Source organism: Cupressus sempervirens, chromosome 3 (assembly GCF_028749045.1).
Source record: "Cupressus sempervirens isolate cs-2001-9-10 chromosome 3, ASM2874904v1, whole genome shotgun sequence".
In the NCBI taxonomy this organism is placed as follows: domain Eukaryota; kingdom Viridiplantae; phylum Streptophyta; class Pinopsida; order Cupressales; family Cupressaceae; genus Cupressus; species Cupressus sempervirens.
This window is the reverse complement of record NC_143120.1, coordinates 254,525,103-254,546,968: the sequence shown is the minus strand read 5'-3', so window position 1 is coordinate 254,546,968 and position 21,866 is coordinate 254,525,103. Positions and strand designations below refer to the sequence as shown.

The window sequence follows — 21,866 nt, the reverse complement described above, 5'->3', positions numbered from 1 at the left end:
CATGAGGTTTTGGGTTGCTAGGTGCGGGGTGGCCCCTCTATGGCCCTACTTTCATTCCTATGGCTCTCGTTCCCCTTGCTTTATTTGTTTTTCTTCTTTGTTTCTAGTTTCTTAGGACATTGTTTGGTGTCCTTGCTGTGGGCTGGTCTCTTGTTGTACTCTTGGCAGTCCCTTTGACCTGTTTTGTGGTCACTTGTTGGACATTAATAAAGTTATCTTATCTACATGCACCTCAAGTTGTGTACTTGAGGAGTGGAAGGGTGAATGGGAATGTTTTCTCCATGGGCTTCAAATATAGGTGATATCTTGGAGACATTGCACCTTGTTAAGGGTCATCTTCTTGCATATGTTATTGAGGGGCATGTCTACACATCCTCTTGCTTGATGGGTGAATCTAGATCACCTATGCGACATCTTTAAAACAAGGTTGCATAGGGACGGGGCTACTTGGGGTACCAGTACTGGTATGGGTACGAGTATTTTTCATAATAGGGGATGGGGCCACTTGGGTATGCCCAACTTTTTTTTTGATTATACTTTTATATTTATAGAAAATCTGAAATTATGAGTCATGACAATGGTTCTTCATAAAAAGAACAGTGATAATGTAATGTACTGTTTTCAGTTTGAGATTTGCTATATGTTTATAATAATAATGTATGATAAATGTTTAGATGCATAACAAGAACAGTGATAAGGTTTGCAAATATAATGTATTATTTTCAGTTTCAGATTTGCTATATGTTTGTAATAATAATAATATATGATAGATATTTACATGCATGATAGAGAAGGACTTTAACATGAACAAGAAGATCATAAATCATATGACAATGACATACTGCAAATGATGAACTTCTAACTTGAACAGTGATAAAGTTTATTATTAATCAATATTCTATCAAAGATTCAAGCTGATCAGGTATTGAATTAAGCTTGATAAACAACAAGCTGACAAGCAAACAAAAAGTAAAGCAAAAAACAAAAAATCTTAATCAAAGTCCTTAGCTATGATACTGTGCACCGAGTACCTGGTACTTGGGATATGGGTACCCAGTACTTGGATACGTGGGTAAGAGTACCAGGGATGTGGGTACGAGTACCCATGCAACCTTGCTTTAAAATAATCGAAAGAAAAAGATAGTTTTCTTTTCATCTTTAATTATTTTCATAAAAGATCTCATAATAATTAATTTATCATTAATTCCAAATTGAAATGAATGCAAAGAATTATCAATTTTTAAAAAATATCACTTTATAAGTTGTTACTTGTTTCTATCAGAACTATATGGTGTTTTTATATATATCGATTTCCATATCTTTTTCTGTGCCTGATAATTGGGGGTCCCTCTAGTTGCATAGAGACACGCCCTTTCTTAAAACTTAGCCTGGATGCTTGGTGTGTACAGTAATCTTATTTACTTGAGGTATATGTTGGTTATTGCACAAAGGTGTAATAGTGAGGGCATTGGTTGGATGAGATTATTTACCAATTTGTGTTTGGTCTCAAGTTTAGCCATAGTCAATGGTTTCTACAAGAAGCTTTTCATTTCAATTAAATACTATTTTTTGGTAACTTTAGGGTTCTTTAGTGCATACAGAGTTTTTGAGCACTATTGTTTAAAGTTTTAAATAAATGGATTCACTTGTGCAGCCAGTTGTTTTTCTTCATGGGGGACCTGGAGCTGGTACAGATGCCAGTAACAGAAGATTCTTTGATCCCAACTTTTTCCGTATTGTATTGTTTGATCAGGTGTGGAGATACATCATTTACTTTCTCATTGAACATTATTGATTCTGTAACAGTGGAGCTTTACTTTCCTTGAAGTTTGCTAAGTCTGGATATAATCCTGTTTGCAGCGTGGTGCAGGTAAAAGCAGGCCACATGCATGCTTAAAGGACAACACTACATGGGAACTTATCAATGACATTGAAAAACTCAGGAAGCACTTGGATGTTGACAAATGGCAGGTTGAAGCGTGCTTTCCTAAATGAGTTCTATTTCATTTTCCCTTGGTGTCTAATCTGTTAGTATCATCTTCTGTTTGTCTTTATTTTTGGAGTGAACTTCTGCTTTAATGTACACATTTACCACCTCATTGTGTTGTTATGAATTGAAAAAACTGAAGAATCATTCAGGTTTTCGGAGGGTCATGGGGCAGCACTTTAGCTCTAGCCTATTCACAATCATATCCTGAATATGTGAGTATTATTTCTGTGATGTAATATTTTCATAGAATCATTTCTGAACATGTAGCTGTTGTTTCTGTCCTGTGACATTTTCATCATTAATTATAAATGAAAACTTAAATGCAAATTCTCATGAGCAAGGAAGTTTTCATATTTCTCTTACAACTCTCAATCGTCCACTTCATAATAATTATTAAATATTATGTAGGTGACTGGAATGGTACTCCGAGGTATTTTCTTGTTGAGGAAGAAGGAAATTGATTGGTTTTATGAAGGGGGTGCTTCTGCAATATACCCTGATGGTAAGATTCTTGTGTAAATTTGAATGGTACATCTATGAAAACTTTAAAGTCAATGAAATTACAAGGAGGAATTAATTTTCTCCAGTTCATAAACACGAAAGTTTAGGGGATTGAATCGTTTGTTCCAAATGACACTACTAATACGAGAATAAGTGCTTTGGAAGCATGGGGCATCCTAGGTTAAATTATCATTGATTTAAGAAATTTTTTTTAGAGGATTGAGCTAGTGTTATGTATGGGTTCAATGACAGCATCCATTTATTAGATATCTGGGTTTGTGAACCCTGACCATTAGGGAGGCCTCCAAGATGCCACCACAGATTGACACCCCTCATTTATGCTACTGCAGAAGCTGTGCCCAGGATTGATGGGGTCCATTCAACACGAAAATTCCCCAACTATAAACAGGAGTAAGAGGGGTCCACTGCTATGGAAAACTTTCTTTATTGTTTCCTTGCTTATCCTATTTCAGAGGATTACAGAGTAAATGGAAATACACAGTTATAGAATACAGGAACATGACTAACTTGTAACATTTCAGAAAGGAATAGCGTTATTATTAATTCTGAGATATCCACTAAATACAGAATAGTATCAAATCTGTTTCCAACTATGACAATAAATACATATAAGTAGTAGACGGATGCTGGTGAAGTCTACCAACCGTCAGTAACTACTGATTGCCAATTCACAATTTGTTGGAAAGTAATCACTGCAAATATAAAACATAATAATTATTTATTTGGCCAACTAAAACAATGTACTTTAGTCTTTGTTGACTACACTTGTCTTTGAATGGTACAAGTTGAATACTACCACTTCTATGTACCCAATGAAAGGGTTGTCCTGCTTGTCTATGGGATGGATCAAAGTCCGATGTCATAGTTGGAACATGATCCATGTTTAGAGGTCTCAATTGGGACAATTATAATATATGTAATATTGGGTCAGCTATATTGACAAATGCTCTATTGATCTCCCATAGAAAACAACATAGCAATCAGATTGGCTGACAAAGAATTGTCATCAGATTGCTCCAAATCGTCATAACACAGATTATGGGGTAAACAAAGATAGGTGGTGCTTCACCATCCATTATTTGTTAGGAGTCACTAACCCCAAAATTCCATGTAGAAAGCTTCAATAAATCTCAAGGGAGGCATCTCCCTTAGTGATTTTTCTTATAAAAGAACTCAGCCACACTTGGGAGGCCCATATCTTCTGCCACTACTACTCCCTTTTTCTTATTGTACTTTCTACCTCTATTCGTCTTGCCTCTCCCTAGAAGGTTCCAGGTAGCTTGATTTGTGCAACCAACATCAACAAATCTCAATTCAACTTCTTCCATTTCTTCTTTCAATTCCCTCATCTTCTCTGATTCTAAAACTGTGACAACAAACCAATCATCCTCATTGTTGATCCCTAAATTTCCAATCAGTGGGGAAATAGCAAAAACCAATGCATTGTTACTTGAGTTTTTTGGCCTTATGATTCACATTATTGACTTCATTATCCACATTTTCCTGTCATGGACAATTTGCTTTCTCCTCCAACACTTTCTCCTGCAAATCCTTAGGGACCTATACTTCAAAGTTTTTCCAAACAAACCTACACTCCTTAGTTGAGTGGCTCCTTTCCTTGCAATAGAGATAGTAAAATTTTTCCTCTTCAACCTTGATTGAATCCAATTTGATCCCTTGACCATTAGTGATATTTTCTTAGGAATTTATCTCATAGATACAATTACCAAGGGCAATTACTAATGCGACGGTTCACCTCACATCCCTTGGCTACTATATGTACTAGTCTCCATCACAAGTAAAGACATGTTATGCATTGGAAATGTATTCTTGCATTTGATAATGAATGAATCATAAGTTGCTTCTGAGTTCTTTATAATTCCTGTGTTCAATATCTTATTCTATGTTTATGCATTAGTTCTTGTTAACCCTAAGAGGGAAAACATTTTGTGTTGTTGCCAATTGAATCTAGGCAGAGTAACACAGTGAATGGCATATGCAAAATAAATGGGAATACTTGTATTGGAGAATATTAGAACGAATGAAGACAGAGTGACTAAGTTGTTCAAAGGCGAGCATGTGCTCACAAAAAACATCCAAATGTTGTTTTGGGCAACAATTGAAACATTTGTACGGTGAGAAGTTGTACACACAAAAGTGCCCAAGGACACCGTTTGGGATGCCTTGAATGCCTGTCCTGCAAAAAACCAACTTTTGCACCTGTTTACCAACTATTTGTACAAGCATTACTTGTATAGGCAAGGCAAAGGAGGAGATAGAGAGGTAGTGACGTCGGAAACTGTCGAGAAGAGAACCGAGATGAGACTTGACGGAGGTCCAACCCATGAGCCTTAGGCCATGGGAATGTTGAAGGAAAAGAGCACTCGTAACACTCTTAACGGTCGCATAAACGACCCATGATGTACGAGGACTATAAATAAATAAAAGGTGTTCATTTTTTTATGATGATTTGAATTGATGTCAAACAACCTAAATAAAGATAGAAATAGAAAAGCCCAAAATGATGCTGTATATGCCGCACAACAGGCTTTAATCCTCGATCAACAAGCCAAACGGAGGAAAACGCTTAGGCAACTCACTGATGGGGACCAGATGGTGTCATGGAGGGTGATCACGGTGCCATGGGAGGTCCATTGGCCAATGAGAATACAATTTGCCTCACCATCGACGGGTGACAAGTAGTGAGGATTTGATAGAAGAGACACGACAAAGACTAGGTTGAGTCGAGGAAACGAGGGAGGAGCTCATCAACTTGTTTCGCTCACCACGGGTGGAGAACCTATGCATGAGTGAAGAGGGAACCAATGTGACTAGAGGTGTGAAAGCAGCATGAGTGTAGGGTAAACACACTCCCTTGTTTCCCCACACACCGAATGAGCAAGTATAGTTTGGTAGCTGAACCCTATTTTCAGAACCTACCACATTACAGAGTAACATGGGTGCGTAGGTGCAAGTGCAAACACAGATCCCGACACAACCAACACAACTTGTAGTTCAACTGGTGGTACAATCAACAACCATGACTACAAACAAATAGAAGTTGCCCAAATTCATGGGTGAAACAAAAGAAGGTCCGGTATGCCACTGTCGGAAATGTGAAACTATTTGGATTGCCAACAGTGTCACTGACCAGGATGAATGGGTGAGACAGTTCCCGTCTACTTTGAGGGAAGCAGCCATCGATTGGTACTCAGGTGTAGAGAAGATGAATTTGACAACTTGGGCTGATTGGAAAAAGGAATTTTTAGAAGGAATTAAAACTACTACGAGACGACAATGAGATACTCATAGAAATATATGGCACTAAGCAATGGAAAAGTGGGTCCACCAAAGTGTAAGAATGATGACTAAAAGAGCTCCTTGGCAAGATGGAGTGTATACCAGCGGACGAACTCAAAAAACGATGATTCATTGAAGGTAAAGACATCCCTTCTGAGGAAGATGAAGATTGTACCTCCAACTTCGTATGACAACACCTATAACCGAGCCATGGACTTAGAAAGTGAATACAAGAGTTCTAAGAAGGCTAGTAAGTCTTCATCATCGGATGATGACTCTTGCGGAAGCAACATCAAGGAAGTAAGAAAGTGCATGCCCTGTAGAAAGACCTTCCTTGAATGATGAAGGAATTGAAGGCAACCATAGGAGGGTCGAATAAAAATGAGGGGGGCGAAACATGGTGCACAGACTGCAAAGAGGCTAGACACACAAAGGGTTTGTGTCCTAAGAAATCCTTTTGCACCATTTTCCAGGTTATGAGACATTCCATTAAACAATGTCCCTATAACATGAAGATCAGAAATCAGCAAGTACTATTCACACAAGAACAACCCTCTACATCTAGATTGGTCAACCAACAAAGTAACAATAATGCCACTTCTGGTGGGTACAAAAACAATCAGCGAGGAGGCCGAGGGAACAACAACAACAACAACAATTGCCCCCCTATCTAGTATGATGTGAAGGGAAGGCCCATGATACAATACAAGAATTGCAACCAATGGGGACATTTTGCCCGTGATTGCCAGAAAGAGGAGGCCCCACAGAAGTTGCACAAATAGTGTGGGCATGGCAACCACAAAGACAACAATTGTCTGAAACCAGGCGTTAACCTCGTCGATGTCGAAGGGAGGAGTGAAGGAAGAAGTTTTGGTGATTATACGTGCATGAGCTAAGAAGGTTATATTTCAACCCCATTGTATGAAAAAGCAAAGGGCCTTGGAAGCCAAAGCGGAGATTGAGAGACAATTGCAAGAGTTAGAAGATGCTGCTGGAACCTCTACTCGAGCAATGGCGGAATTGTTGTCTTGCATTTTGTCACCACAAAATGTTGGTAACAACACGAAACTTTTTCAAGCTAGTTTTGCATTTCTCTAAGCTTGAATTTGATATTCAATTGTTTAATGTTGATCGATTGATCCATTTCAATTCGAATATCAAATTGTTTTACTGAAGGCCTTCGACAAGTTTTTTTCGTTTTGCTTTTTGTCAAGCCTTTGCTTGATTTTTGAAGTCTTCACAGTCCGTTCTTTGCTTTTGAGTTTGCTTTTGTTTGTTTCTAGTCCTTTGGATTCGCTCATGTCATGCCTTTCGATTTCCCCTTCGTTTGAGTCTAACCTAGAGGTTAATTGGAGTTGTCAGTCAAGACTTATGTCTGTTTGAGTGCCTCAAAAGTTGACATTTTAGGTGCAACAACACGAATTAAAAATATGATATTATATTTTCAATTTGACATTCACTTTTTGAAAATATAACATTTTACTCACTTTTTGTTATGTTTTTCAGTTACTTTATCTTTTAATTTATAACTTAAAGTGACTATAGTGCACTTTATGTTATAATTTTAAGTTGAGTTACTTTTTAATTTTTCACTTAAAGTGACTATAGAACCATATAGTTACATTTTAAATTTTTGATTTTAAGATCAAATACTTATCTAAATGTCACTTTAAAATAATGTTTGTGTTATATTGAATAATATGATGCATAAATGTTATTTTTGACCCATATTGATGACATTTTTATAAATTTAAGTGAAATACACGACTTAAAGGCCTCAAAGTGGACATTTTATATGCATTTGCATGTTAAAACCATAGTAACGAGAATCGCCCAAAAATTGCTTGAATCAGCGATTCCGTGACCAGATTCATGCTGGGTGATTTTTTTTGCATCGTGTATCGGTATCGCCAATTTCTGGGCCATGAATCGCCTGAATCGCCAATTCAGGCGATTCATGTAAAAATTGCCAAAATCGCCTGTAAAAATCGAGTATGAATCACTCGCGGCATGTAAAAAGGGAAGTTGAAATTTTTAAAAAAATCACTTGTTTTTTTCACTTTATTTTTGACCTATTCTCTTTGTTATAACCCTAAAGGGCCTTCTATTTGTTAAGCATGAGTAGAAGAGAGGAAAAGTGAGAGAGAAGAAGAGAAAAGAAAAGCCATAGGTTTCCAACCGGCAAGAAGGAAGAGCACCAAAGAGATCAGCAGGCCATTTGGGGAGCCCATCAATTGCTCTGGGAGCATTAAGGAGCCAATATCAACACTCCTCAACTCATTTGCAAGAGGTAAGTGCTTATTTTTTTCTTGCATGTTAGTGTATTATGCATTTTTTGTTAAATTTTTAGTGTATTATGCGTTTTTTGTTAAATTTCTATAGTTTTCAAGAATTTTAGTGTAAATCTTGAATGGTCTTTATTTTTACTAAGTTGCAAGCTAGGGTTTGTTGTTTTCTAATTTTTATTAGCTTCAAACTTTGATATTTTACATAGTTTTTTTTATTGCAGCAGCCTTTGCTCTCGTTTTTCGCAAATTTCAATGGGTAAAAAAGATGAATGTTGGAAATATAATTAAGAGTTTCTTGGAAGAACCAAATATCAAACAAAATGCATGTTTTGTAAAGAAAAAATAACTTCCGGGGTATTTATAGATTGAAATTCCACATTGCTGCTATACTTGGACACGATGTTACAGTTTGCACTCACCAAACCCCTGAGGCAAAACGCACTTGCTTAATGGTATTAGAAAAAATTGAAAAAGACAAAGCAAATAGGAAAATGCAAGTTGAAGGGTTAAGGGGTATTGGCTCCCATGTTCCCGCATCCGCAGCCGCATCCACATCTGCATCTGCATCAGCTTCCGCATCCGTAGGTTGTGTTGGAGAGGGTTCTTCTAGGCCTCCTTTTTATCCTAGTTCTTATGCTCGTGCTAGTGCTAGTGCTAGTCGGTCACATACTGAGACAGAGTCCCACACCAACCTATTGCAGCCTAGAGTGTGGAAAAACAGAATGGATAGTTGCTTTGTGCCTCGCACTACTCCTGGTTCCCAACCCACGCTTGAGGGCATGGGTTTGAACAAGGAGATTCACGATGCTGCTAGAAAGGAGATATGCAAATAATGGTACTTTTGCAACATTCCATTTATTGCAGCCAAGTAATTGATTCTTTTTTTTTTGTTTTCTTTAAAGTTAAAATTAAAAGTAAAAGTAAAACTTTAATTATATCTACTTGTTTTATAATTTGAGCCTTTGACATCTAAACTTTTATTTGTGACAGGGCTCCTTATTGGCAGAATATGATAGATGCGGTTGCTATTTGTGGTCCGGGGTTTAAAGCCCCAACAGTTGAGCGGATCCCTCCTGGATGAGATGGTAGAGGACATGAGGGTTGACCTCGAGGAGAACCGAAAGGAATGGATTGCAAAGGGTTGCACCATCATGATTGATGGTTGGACCGATAGGAGGAATAGAACACTCCTCAATTTTCTTGTATCCTGTGGAGGTGATTGATCATTCTACTTTCCTACATACATAATTGTAAATTTTGATTTGTTGAATGCTAATTCGTTAATGATCCATTTAATATTATAATTCATTGTTTTGTTACTTGTAGGATATAACATGTTCATAAAATCCATTGATGCTTCCGCACATGTGAAAAATGCCACATATTTATGTGAGGCTATTGAGGAAGTTATAGCAGAGGTGGGGGAACAAAATGTGATCTAGGTGGTGACAGATAATGCAGCAAATTATGTTGCAGCAGGTAAACTTTTAACTCTTCAAGTTTTGAAAATAAATTTATTTGAATTTTGAAATTTGAGTTTCCAATTGACTTAAAATTGTTGTAGGTAAACTTTTGATGGAGAGGCACCCCACCATATTTTGGTCCCCTTGTGCGGCACACTGCATTGACCTCATGTTGGAGGAAATTGGCAAACTTGAGTTTGTCAAGTCATGTGTGGAAAGGGCAAAAAACATATGCAAATTCATTTATAATCATGCATTTGTCCTTAGCACAATGAGGAAGTACACAAAAGGCAAGGAGTTAGCTCGCCCAGGTATCACGAGGTTTGCCTCGAATTTCATCACCTTGCAGTCCTTGTTGACATCAAGGGATGGATTGAGGAGCATGTTTGTTGGGCAGGAGTGGATTTGCTCTTCCTATGCTACGACCACTGTAGAGTTAGATGTGGCGGATTGCATATTTGATGAGGATGGTTTTTGGAAACCCGCTAGAGAAATCCTTAAGGTACATTTATTGCAATTTAACATTTAGTATTTTGCTTTTACTTTAAGTTATATTATTTTATATTTAAGTTTTGACTCAAATTTTTTGTTTTACTTTATATGTAGGTCACTGAGCCCCTTGTAGCTTTGCTACGAACTGTTGATGGGGAGAAGCCCTCTATGGGCTACATTTATGAGGGCATGGATAGAGCCAAGGAGGCCATCAGAGCCCAATATATAGGAGTGCAGGAGAGGTATGGCCCTATTTGGGACATCATTGATAGGAGATGGCAGAATCAGCTCCATCGACCCATCCACGCAGCAACTTACTATCTGAATCCGGCATTTCGTTTCCGTCCTAAGTTCAAGGCGGATGCGGAGGTTCTCATTGGCTTATACACAGTGATTTAGAGATTGAGTAGCGATGAAAATAGCGCTACTGCGATTGTTGAGCTATACCAGTTCAACAATAAGGAGTGGCCACTTTTCTCTAGCAGGATGGCCATAAATGCTCAGACAACACTACAGCCAGGTAAAAATTAAATAATATATTCAATGTTCATGAATTTAGATTCTAAACTTAAAGTTGATTATATAATGCATTAATTTTAGAGTTTTAATTTGTAAATGAGACTAATTGTTTTTGTTTTTTCCTTATTTCAAATAGATGGTGGCAAATGTTTGGGGCCACAACCCCAAACCTTCAAAAAATTGCCATCCGCATTCTGAGTCAGCCAAGTAGCGCTTCTGGATGTGAGCGCAGTTGGTCCATGTTCGAGCACATCCACTCGAAGAGGAGAAACAGGTTGACAGTGCAGAGGTTGAATGATCTTGTCTTTGTTCATTACAACCTTCGTCTTAGGATCAGACAGATTTTGGGCGCTGACTCCTCTCCGATCATTCTGGAGGAGATTGATCCAGAAACAGAGTGGATCACAGAGACCATGGACCTAGTCTTCACTGAGGAAGACCGCGCGTGGGTTGACCAGGTGGATGTAGAGGCTGAGGCTGTGGCCAGGGCAGAGGAGGCAGCTAGAGAATGTTTATGCATTGGTAGACGCACACGCGCATGCACAGACGCAGGCCCTAGCGATGTTATTCGTGAACCCATTGCCCATGCAGGGGACATGGTTCGGCGGTCTTCGAGGACCTACCTTACACGCCTTTCTCATAGGAACTGGATACTCAGAGGCTGAGGTTGAGGCTGCAATAGAGCTAGAGGATGATGATGAGGATGATGAGGCTTGAGTTGGAGCCTTGTTTTTATATTTTGTTTACACTATATAGATATTGATAGTGATACTGAATCACTGATAGACATATGTTTCAAACTTTCATGGATCTTCATCTTAGATTTATACATACATTTATGATTTGATGTCTTATAGATCTTCATGATTTCATCTTACTGATTCTATGATTTGAATCATTATGATCATTTGATTTTTATTTACTTCAGCTAGTATACAATTTGCATTTTAGTACATAATGATAACATAGTTATGTATGTGATGGATTTTATGTTTCATGTTTATGTATGTTAGATTCTATTTGATGATGTTATAGTGTTTTTAAGTTATATTCAATAAAGGGTGCATGAAATATGTCTTGAATTGTTAAAATCTTTACATTTAAAGGGTTTTTTCAAATTTACCGATTCATCGCCGATTCACCGGCGATTCACCCCTGATTCACGATTCAATTCGGCCATGCCGATTCCGATACGATTCCGATTCATGTTACTTTGGTTAAAACTATGAAAATTGGAAACTTTTCATGTTATTACATATAAAACTCACTTTTGAGGATACTTTTCATGTCATTACATCAAAAGCTTATGAAAGTGGACCTTTTTGATACAATGACACGAAAAGTAGATTTTTGTTCTTAAGCATCAAAAAGGTGAAACACATTTTAAAACATGTAAGTGGCCTTAAAAGGTCTGATTTTCCCTATGAGCATGTTTTAAAACATGCAATGCACTCCAAAAAGTGTGATTTTGCATAAAGACATTTTAAAACATGTAATAGACCTTAAAAGGTCCAATTTTACATGAAGAAATGTTTTAAAATATGCAATGACCATGAAAATATCCGATTTTGAGAAGGAAATGTGTTCTTGCTCCCCAAGAATCTGATTTTGGCCATAACTCAAGATTTTCTTCATGGATTTGAATGAAATCTTTTGCATTCAAGGCGTTTTTGATTGGTGATCATTTTGCTTCCATCAAAGATGAATTTAATGTGCTGAAAACCATTTTTGGGATTTCATATCTAGGGCACGTTTTTGTAAGAGACTCTAAAATTCCTTCATTTTTGCTCATAACTTGAGTTACTCAATGGATTTGCATGAGATTTGTTACATTTGAAACATTTTTGGATGGCAATGAGTTTCCTTGCTTTTAAAATGGATTTATTTGCCTTAAAAACATTTTTGAAACTTTCATGATGAATCACGTTTTTGCTTAAAATGCCCGGAAAATTGAGGTTTAAATCCACTTTTATGCGTTTTGAAGCCATTTTTTTGCATTTTGATCCATGTATATCCATTTGGGGAAGTCATTTTTGCATTTACAAATCAAAAATGACTCAAAAATATGCATTTTTTGGCCACGTTTTTGCAAAAACGGCTCAGATTTTTGCATTAAAAAGTTATGTTTTTGTTCAAAAAACTCACAAAAAATGCATTTCCAGCCCATACCTTTGATCAAGAGGGATTGTTTTTGAGTTTTAAATGCATGATATTGTCTTTGGAGATCATTTATTTGGCACTTTCATGTCAAATTCGACCATTGAATGTCCATTACATGCATGTACGGAAAAATTCAAAAGGTTGTTTGAAAATCCAGATTTGAGGAAGAATTGGTCTTCAAGTCCATAAAACTTGCTATTTTGGCTCTTTAACCTCCAAGTAGGTGAACATTTTCAAATTTGCTCATCGATTCATGCTTATCTTGCTATTTCCATGCATATTATTGCTTGATGATTGCTATTTGTCCATATATATGCCATGAAAAGTGCATTTTTCTTTTAAAAAGGATGAAAACTCTCATTTTCATACTTTTGGAATTTTCCCAAACTCCAAATTTGAATTTGCATGTTGAAGTGGCTTCCTTGTTGACATGTTTGAGTCTTTTGCCAAAGGCATGTGTTTATTTTGCGTTTGCTTTTGTGTTTTGCTTGTTTGCATTTCGGTTTTTTCTCCATTTGGAAGAAATTGCAAGTTCTTTCCCAAGAACTTGAGTACGTCACTTCACTCCACTTTCCATTTCCATGTCACAACACTTCATCTCTCACTCAAGGAAATGCAATTACATGTTTTTCATCCCATTCGCCATCCGCATATGCATGCAATCACATTTTCCACTTCCGTTTTCACCCATCTCACTTTCCGCTTCTATTTGCACGACACGATTACACAAAATGTCTTATGTGTAATTGCATCTAAAAGGTCCAATTTTGATTAAAAGTCACTTTTTGAAAAGTCAAAAAGATGTCATGTGCATGTTTTCCCATGTACTTTGACCTTACTTTTCCTCAAAGACATCTATAAAGTTCATTTTCGCCTCTCCATATGCATTCGCACCTCCATGAGCAAATACATGCTTTCCCATGTTTTCGCATCTTTCCATGCTTCCCTTCTCATCTTTTATCCCTTGTTACATGTTGCATTTACATGTAATCCATTTTTTGTGCAATGACATCTTGAAAGCTCAAGTCACATTTTGGAAATCAGCAATCTCCATTTGCACGCTTTCCCATGTGCCAAGCACTTTTTACTTCCAAAAAAAAGAGTTAAAGGTGCTGATGGAAAGTTGTTCTGAGTGTATATCCAGACATCGTCAAGAAGGTTTTCAAATTGTCAAAGAATCTAGTTTGTGCTGATCTACAAAGGAGAATTCACGACAACTTGAACAAAGAAAGCTTGATCATATCAAGTTTTCAAATGACAATAGACAACTCATCAAAGTTAGAAGTTATTGAAAGACGCAAGACCATGGTTATCAAGGTGAATGTAGTGGTACAAAGTACAAGAACACTCAATCTTGTTATCATCCGCAATAGCATCGCCAAGTACAAGGCCCTTTAGAACAATCCATAGAATTGTTTCCTTCTTTTTTGTCTTCTTTCTTCTTCTTTAATGTTTGTAGTTGGAGAGGATGTATTACATGAAGATGTGTAGTTACATGTAATGTGAGTTACATGTACTTGAAAAGATGTAATGCGAGTTGCACGTGCAGTTGCATATAACCTTTTATTTTCTGTAGTTAGACTAGGTCAAAGTTGGTTGAGTTGCTCCCACTTTTTCCTCCACCTTTTTCTCAACTCCTTTGCCTATATAAAAGAGTACCCTGTCATTGTAAAATTATCATTATCTTTATGCAAGAAAACTCTGGAGAAATTGTGCTAGCATAACTTTGTTTGTGTAAGCACTATTTTGAGAGAAAGTGAATACAAAGGAGCATTTGAGACTTAACTTTGATTAAGTGAGATTGTAATTTGAGTCAATTGTAAGCTTTATCTATGATTCATCCAACTTGTTTTGGATTCATAATCTTGTGTTATTGATAATTGTTCTAGTGAATTGAATTGAAAAGAGTTAAGAAACAACTGAAGCTAGAGCTTTGACTAGGAGCAATTGTGAAAGTGTATACCTAGAAGCTTTGTCTATAGCTTATATTTTCTTCTTTATCCACAAAATAGTAGTATTTTACTTTTAGGAGTCTTTGTGCCCTATTTGTAAAGCTTTTTCCATATAGAAATGCAACTGGACTTAGAGCCAAACTGGTACATTTTTAGCTAGCCTTTGAGTTAGTGAAGGTTTATCGGTATCACTGTTTCCAGCTCTTGATAGAATTGTAGTTAGAGATTCACCCTGCCCATTACTCGCTCCATGAGTAAGTGAATTCTTTCTTGAAAGTTAAGAAAAAAGGATATTGCTCACACCCTTTTTACAAAATCTCTTGACTTCTTGCTTACCTTGAGTTGATCCAAGGAACGGTGAGAAGAGGGAGCCTTCCCTTTAAGGTAGGAGAGACTGTCTCACACGCTGTGGCTGGTCATCCTATTTTGTGACTGGATTTTTACCCAAAATTGTCGGTTGCAAAATATCCACCCAACAGGAACAAAACAGTCTAAGGCAAGTGATTTAGCAAAAAGTTCTGGTGAAGGTCAAGGACCTACTAGAAACAATGCCCCAACTCCGTACAACGCTCTTGAACACTCAAACGATCACAACAAGTACTCCACAATGAATCGAGTCTCCTAGTAGTTCGGTAGTGGATCCAATGATACTCACGATGAACAACAGGAGACACCCGACAGTGGTGGAGATTGGTATCTTAGGCACCATCCTTATAGACATGATTGTCGATGGCAGGTTCGGAGTGAACCTTCTGTCAGAAGAGACTTGGAAGAGTCTCGGGAAGCCAACATTATGGCCACTAACCTTCAAACTCTTTGGGGCGGACCAACACAGTATCAAACCCCTCGGGACTTTGATGGCATAGAAGGTAAAAATTGGCACACAACCATTCACTCTAGACTTCGTAGTGGTTCCCCTCCAACGGAAGGAATATGACGCCATCTTGGGAAGAGGATCGTTGGTAATGGCTAAAGAAAATCGTAACTAGAAAAAGAATACTTTGTTATTTGAGAAGGGTGAAAGGAAGTACGTGATTGACTTGAGAACCCAAACGGTTGGCGAAGAGATGACATTCTCCTCTGTAATATCCCTTGTACTTTAGCCGAATCTTACAAACTTCTAGTTGATGAACCTTCAAAGATTTTCAATACATGCCTTGCTTCAATTTGACACCCTTGCAAGAATGCGGCTATTCAAGTTCTTTAGAGATCCTAGGATCTTTTCCTTAATTCTCAAGAAATTTAGAAGAGTTCATATTTCCTTATTATTTCCTTATTAAGTCTATTTCAGACTGTGATTAATGACTTGCAATGACTTGCTTATCCCTTGTTGGTTGTCACTGGTATCTTTAATTGAATGAAATATTATCTAAGTTAATTTTATGTTTAAATGATAGCCTCAGTTGAACCTGAAAATATATCTCAGTTCTGGATATTACTCTCCTTTGTATATGATCAATGCCATAGGTTTCATATATTATGGCTGAGAACTCTAACTTGTTTATAATAGCAAATTGTATTGAATCCATCTGCCGACTACTATTCCAAAAGGATACTGTTTGGTGTCACATCCAATTTAGATGCTCACTCCAATAGATGGAAACTTATTCAATCTCAATTCCCTGATAGCTCCCTTGCAAATCTATTATACTGATTAAGCAGAGTCTACTGTATTATTCTTCTCTATCCTATATGCTCAGAAGAATTATTTCCCTTGTGTGTTTATGCCTTGGTTGAGCCAATATCTTATTTTTTCTGATACAGATTACTTCTGATAGATATTCATTTTTGGAACTATTACTCCATAGCCAGATCAATAATATAAGTCTAATGGTAACATAGTCCACTGGTTATTATCATTTTCTGACTTCTGCCTGCTGAGTATCAATGAATAGACTTCATCTGATTTTCCCATATAATATCTAAAATTTGCATTACTCCATTCTTAATGATGCGGTTGGCCTTCTGCGTACTTGAGGTTGCATATGTTTTTCATGATAATCTCCTCTCTATAATCTTTTACCATGAATTGTGTTCGATTGATCTTTCACACGTTGCCGACAATTTGTCCCTTCTGGCTATATTTATTTGCCAATCCTATTTTTGTTGTTGCTGTGTTCTCCTTCCTTTATACCTGATTCTACCCCTTTGTTCGTACCTCAACAATGGATTTTATGTTATATAAGGATGTTTAATTCTGCAGATACATGGACACCGTTGGAAACTACATATGCTTCTTCAGATCACTATGTGAGTGCTTGATACTGAGAATGATGTCTCTGATTTTTCCTTAGCCTTCTATTTCTGTAATCAACCGCTATCTTTAATCTTTCATAACTCACTTGCAGTCATTTTGCAATGGCAATGTATCTTCCTACGAAGAACCGATCAATGGGATAGGCTACGAATGAAGTATATTGTAATGTCCCCATCTAGGAACATAAATAATTTATTCAATAGCTTTTTATTTAAGATTTGGATCGTGCTTTGTTCCTATTTATGAGTTCGTGTGCTCCATATTTGATATATATTTCTAGTCATTATCCTTGATAAAATCATATACAATTACATTCCATCATATATGTTTCGTAACAAAATATCATTCATCTCCTTCTGCATCTCCTCTTATAAGAGTATTCAATATATTATGTATTCCCTGATTCTTCCTTATCATATATGATGTTCTATAATAATAATTCTTAATCATGAGACCTTTCTGATCTATATAATCAATATCTAATATATTTTCATAATTCCCTATTGTCTGATTCTTGTAATTCTGTGATACGAATTTCCAAATAGTCTGATTATGATGTTAGAACTCAGTGTAAAGTGTGTCCTCCATACTAAGGAATTATATTAATTCAAAGTGGATGCTATGTCTGAACTGACATCAACCAATGACCCATCAATTGATTATCAGACCTGTGCCCTCAATCAATCCGTTGCTGCTCTCTTAAAAAAAAGTCTGCTCCTTATTTTGATCCAGATGCCAATATGTTTTGGACTGTATTTTTTTTTTTTTGATCTCCCTTTGACTTGGTCGCTGCCTTGTATTCTGCGTGTGTTATGGTTCCTATGGCTGCGGGTTATAATACTATCGGGTGCTAATTGGTGTTGGCTGGGTAGAGTTGGTGCCGGATGTCTCACCTCCCCCCTGCTAGTATGATTCGTTGATTTAAGATTTGATCCCTCTGCTACTCCATATATTCCATTTTCTGTCTACCCTATCCTGTTCGTTGGTGTGGCCTTCCGTTCCATTGCTTCCCTCTCCAACATACATGTTTCTATATTTGCTGCCGTATCTCTATTTTTAATTCCCATTGTCACTTGATGCATATTTCCTTTTTATGCGTATATAGCTACTGCCTTCTCTAAGACAATATCCTTCTTCCTCTGACTGTGCAGATACATCTCATCTCATGTTTGATCTCCCGGTTAGTTTTTAATGGTTCCCCCCTTTCTTCTTAAACTGCAACCTTTTATTAATAACCTTTTTATCCTATGAGACGTGACTTTCCAATGACACTCTCTTCTTAGTTAATTAGTTTATTAAATGACTTCTTATCAAGTTTAAGATTTCAGTTTAATCTCTTAGTTATTAAATCATATCTTATAAATATTTTTTAAACACTTCAATAAATGTCAATTGGTTATTATTTATTATTAAGTACTCATTTATATTATAATAATTTAATGAATAATAAATTTATTATCATTATATATCAATTGGTATAATAATAGAAATATAATATGTATTGATTTATCAATTAATATTGTTCTTCATTAAATAGTATTTTACTATTTAATCATTATTAATTATTTTATATTATGATTATTTTTGTAAAAATCATATTTATTGTTTAATTTCTCAAAGTAGAGTATTCTTTATCCATTTTATTACATTTATTATTAAATTCTATTAGAGGAAAATAGAGTACATGACATATATACCGCTCTTAATCTCCTTTATTGCAAACTCTATTTCTTTTGACCAATCTGCTCTATTCGCTCAAGATTTGTAATATATGTAATATAGATACACCGTTATTGGATGTATATTTTTTTTTATCGTTTCTAGCTCGTATCCAATTTTTCCCTTATTTGGTTTGCCACCGATTATGGTTGACTAGATATTATTGACTCTGTTTTTTCCCTTCTGTCTGCCCATTCTGTACCGTCTACTAAAGTTCCATGATATTATTGATATCATGTCTCTTTATTTCCTTCGCCAATTATCTACTATATACGATGACTATCAGGCGTATATCTCCCCAACATGGACCGAGTGATGAAGTGCCGAGTCAGGTCTAAATTCTGATGTTTATTGCTTACGTCTGTAGTAATTTTTTTATTATTCAACATGACTATTCAGAAATCTCTGTTTGAATCCCCTCCCCTATCTGAATGGCTACTCCTATTATATATGGTTTGTATTGAATGGAGGGACGAGTCATGACTATTGGCTTTTCTCTTAATCATTTCTTTTGTTATCATTAATTATATAATTTTGATATGACCTCTACTGGTTATATTTTGAGGGTCATTGTAGACTCATTATGTTTTATTATATATTTCAATTTCATAATTTTTTTTTGGATCGGTAAACGGCCAAGGCCATGATAATTTTATTATATGAAAAGAATAATTTACAGTAGCATTCTCTGTTCAAACGGGCACAGTAGGAAAGAACGGAGAAAAAAACCTCCAGTCTTGCCCGGGACAAATGTCCTATATTATTACAAAATGAAAGGGTCATACCCCAGTGAACTAAAATCAGAAAAACAATCAATACAAAATATTATCAAAATGGGGTTATACCCCTAAATACAACATCTTCATTTGAAACTCAAAGCTGCTCTCAGAGGTATTGTACCAAATATCCATCAGTGAGTGAATCTGATGCTAGAAAACAGCCAGCCAGCTAAGAATGTTAAAGTGTTAGTAAAATTTATTATACACCATTAGAAGGGGAGAGAAAGGGAACATCCTTCCAATAAAAGAGTCAAACGAACAATCAAACTTAAAAGGTTAGAGGAAACTAAACGAGACTATGAGAGGATCACCCTGAAAAAACATACTTAAAGCTAAACTATTATTAGATCCATTCAGAATAGATCAATCAGAAATAAAACAAGAAATCAAACCAGAGCATGAAGAGATCCTATTTAATCAAATATTTTGATAGACCAAAGTAGATCACTATAAGAGTGCAGGGTCCAAAGAAGATTAAACCATATAGAACCTGTAAGAGCCATCCCAGGAAGGGTTTCTAATAGATGAATGGCCATGAATCCCTTCCAAACCCCTTCTTCCACAGAATGTGACCCTAACTAGTTGTATCGTCCCAAGAAGAGTTAGAGCAGATGTTATAAACAAATACTTACAACATTAAATGGTAAATCTGCCGGCAATTATATGCATTGTTCCAGAATTCAAGAGAAATCCATGGGACCATACCGAGCCTCCTTTGGATATCATAAAATAACAGAGAGACCATATCAACAGAAAATCAATAAGCTGTATCCAAAACTTGATAGATTGTTAATCCACTAACTAACATCCAATTCATTTGTATAAGCCAATGAAGTTCTTCCATGAATTCTTACTAAGGATCCAACAACCTACATATTAATTCAACAACTAATGAAGCCCTTCATATCAGTATTACAATCTATGTTCTAAAGAATTAGCAAGAACACCATCAAATTAGTAAATCTTAAACTAGTAGCAATAAGCTACAGGCAAACGATTGCTCATAGAGAGCATAACAAACCATATTAAAGATGTAAATAAGATACCATCCCAAAGCCAAAGTGATACCTATTTAAACGGAGGCACAATTTTAATCACAGCCCACAAGGGTTTGTACCAAACAATCATCCATCCTAGGAGCATAAATGATCCGCATCAATAAGGCTTAAGTGCAAAGCTTTCCTTAACAGTAGCCATATGGTATATCTATATAATCCAAAAAGTTCAAATATACATAGGGATAAGTGTGTAACTATCCATACCATTAGCCAAATGATATTTCTAACCCGATAAGTTCGAATACACAGAAAAGAACAGATTGCTCGACTTACTATATAAACATATCAAGCTATAGTACTAAAGCTGATGAAACTTAGGCGTACTTAACAAAATTGCTTAATCTATGAAAAAAAGATCTTATATGTTAATTCTAAACCTAATAGATAGTTACATTTCAGCTGGACCTTTGCCTTCCTTCCATAGAACCCTTATCACGTCCTTGATGTCACTGGATTGCTCTACTTGGTAATTCGGGGGGAACTCAAATACGCGCTTCCTTTTGCTCGTTTTCTCTGCATTAGGAGTATAAAAGTCCAACTCGTCCAGATTCTCAAAAGTCACCCCTAACTGAATGTGGGCATAAAAAAGATGTAGATAATTAATAAGCCATTCCACATTATCTTCCAGAATGATGCCCCTCCAACGGAGAAGAAAGTTCAGGCTAGCCTCCATCTTCGTCCATTCACGATAAAAGGTCAAATTCTCATGAATAACCAAAGACTGACGGTGGGGGGCTGTATCTAAATCCGGATGGCCAACAGGAAGGTTCATATATTTTTCAGGGAATGGAATTCGAAATTTGGGATCTATACTGTAGACCGCTTGTTTGAGCCCCTTTCTCTAGGCTGGGACAAACAAGTCACGGCATAGCCTAACTATGTCGTCAGCTTGAATTTTGGCTCTAACCAGACAGCCTATAAACGACCCGATAATATCACTATTGGTTCTCCAAGTGAATCGATAGTCAAAAAACCCCTTCACCCAAGGATTTATTTATTGCAAACCTCGTCATATCATCCACTGAAAGTAGAATCCGATTCCATCTTTCCGGTTTCACCGTTCCACAAAAGGCCATAGTGTGGTTTTCAGAAGCATGAAAGAGAGATATGTTGGATTCCATAGCTAAGGGTAATAGAAAAAGGATACACCCAAAACTGCATACCCTGGAATGACACAAAGGAACTACTGGAGAAAGGCAAGAGAACTTAAAAGGTGAATACACAAATGTAGGTATATCATGATAAATAAGTGCAAAATGCCTGCACTCGTGAGAGACCATGATAGATGATTAATTATTTGATACTCTTGGCGATTTCACATAAGAAGTTGCCGCGAGAATGATGAGTGAAGTACCATAGCCATAAAC

General features: G+C 36.5%; 2 protein-coding genes across 14 annotated transcripts in view; both read left to right on the top strand.

The window, feature by feature from the left end:
• The window catches only part of LOC149565830 (proline iminopeptidase-like), a 314,435-nt gene that overhangs the window by 123,418 nt on the left and 169,151 nt on the right, over window positions 1-21,866 (top strand). For all 13 annotated transcript variants that reach the window (XR_016362073.1, XM_089819323.1, XM_089819321.1 and 10 more), the window contains 4 exons: window positions 1,655-1,753; window positions 1,861-1,971; window positions 2,140-2,202; window positions 2,399-2,492. Coding sequence is in view for 12 of the 13 variants with exons in the window: in XM_089819323.1 (XP_089675449.1) it covers window positions 1,655-1,753; window positions 1,861-1,971; window positions 2,140-2,202; window positions 2,399-2,492 (367 nt within the window). In the remaining variant the exon portion in view is untranslated. The remainder of the gene's footprint in view (window positions 1-1,654; window positions 1,754-1,860; window positions 1,972-2,139; window positions 2,203-2,398; window positions 2,493-21,866) is intronic.
• LOC149565835 (uncharacterized) lies at window positions 9,450-10,568 on the top strand. Its single transcript, XM_089819335.1, has 3 exons — window positions 9,450-9,579; window positions 9,665-10,065; window positions 10,170-10,568. The coding sequence occupies exons 2-3, from the start codon at window positions 9,676-9,678 to the stop codon at window positions 10,452-10,454; spliced, it is 675 nt and encodes a 224-aa protein (XP_089675461.1). The 5' UTR covers window positions 9,450-9,579; window positions 9,665-9,675; the 3' UTR covers window positions 10,455-10,568.

Coding starts and splice junctions, on each gene's coding strand:
- LOC149565835 (XM_089819335.1), top strand. CDS start 9,676: ATGGAGAGGCACCCCACCATATTTTGGTCCCCTTGTGCGGCACACTGC. Junction 10,066..10,169: donor CCGCTAGAGAAATCCTTAAG/GTACATTTATTG, acceptor CTTTATATGTAG/GTCACTGAGCCCCTTGTAGC.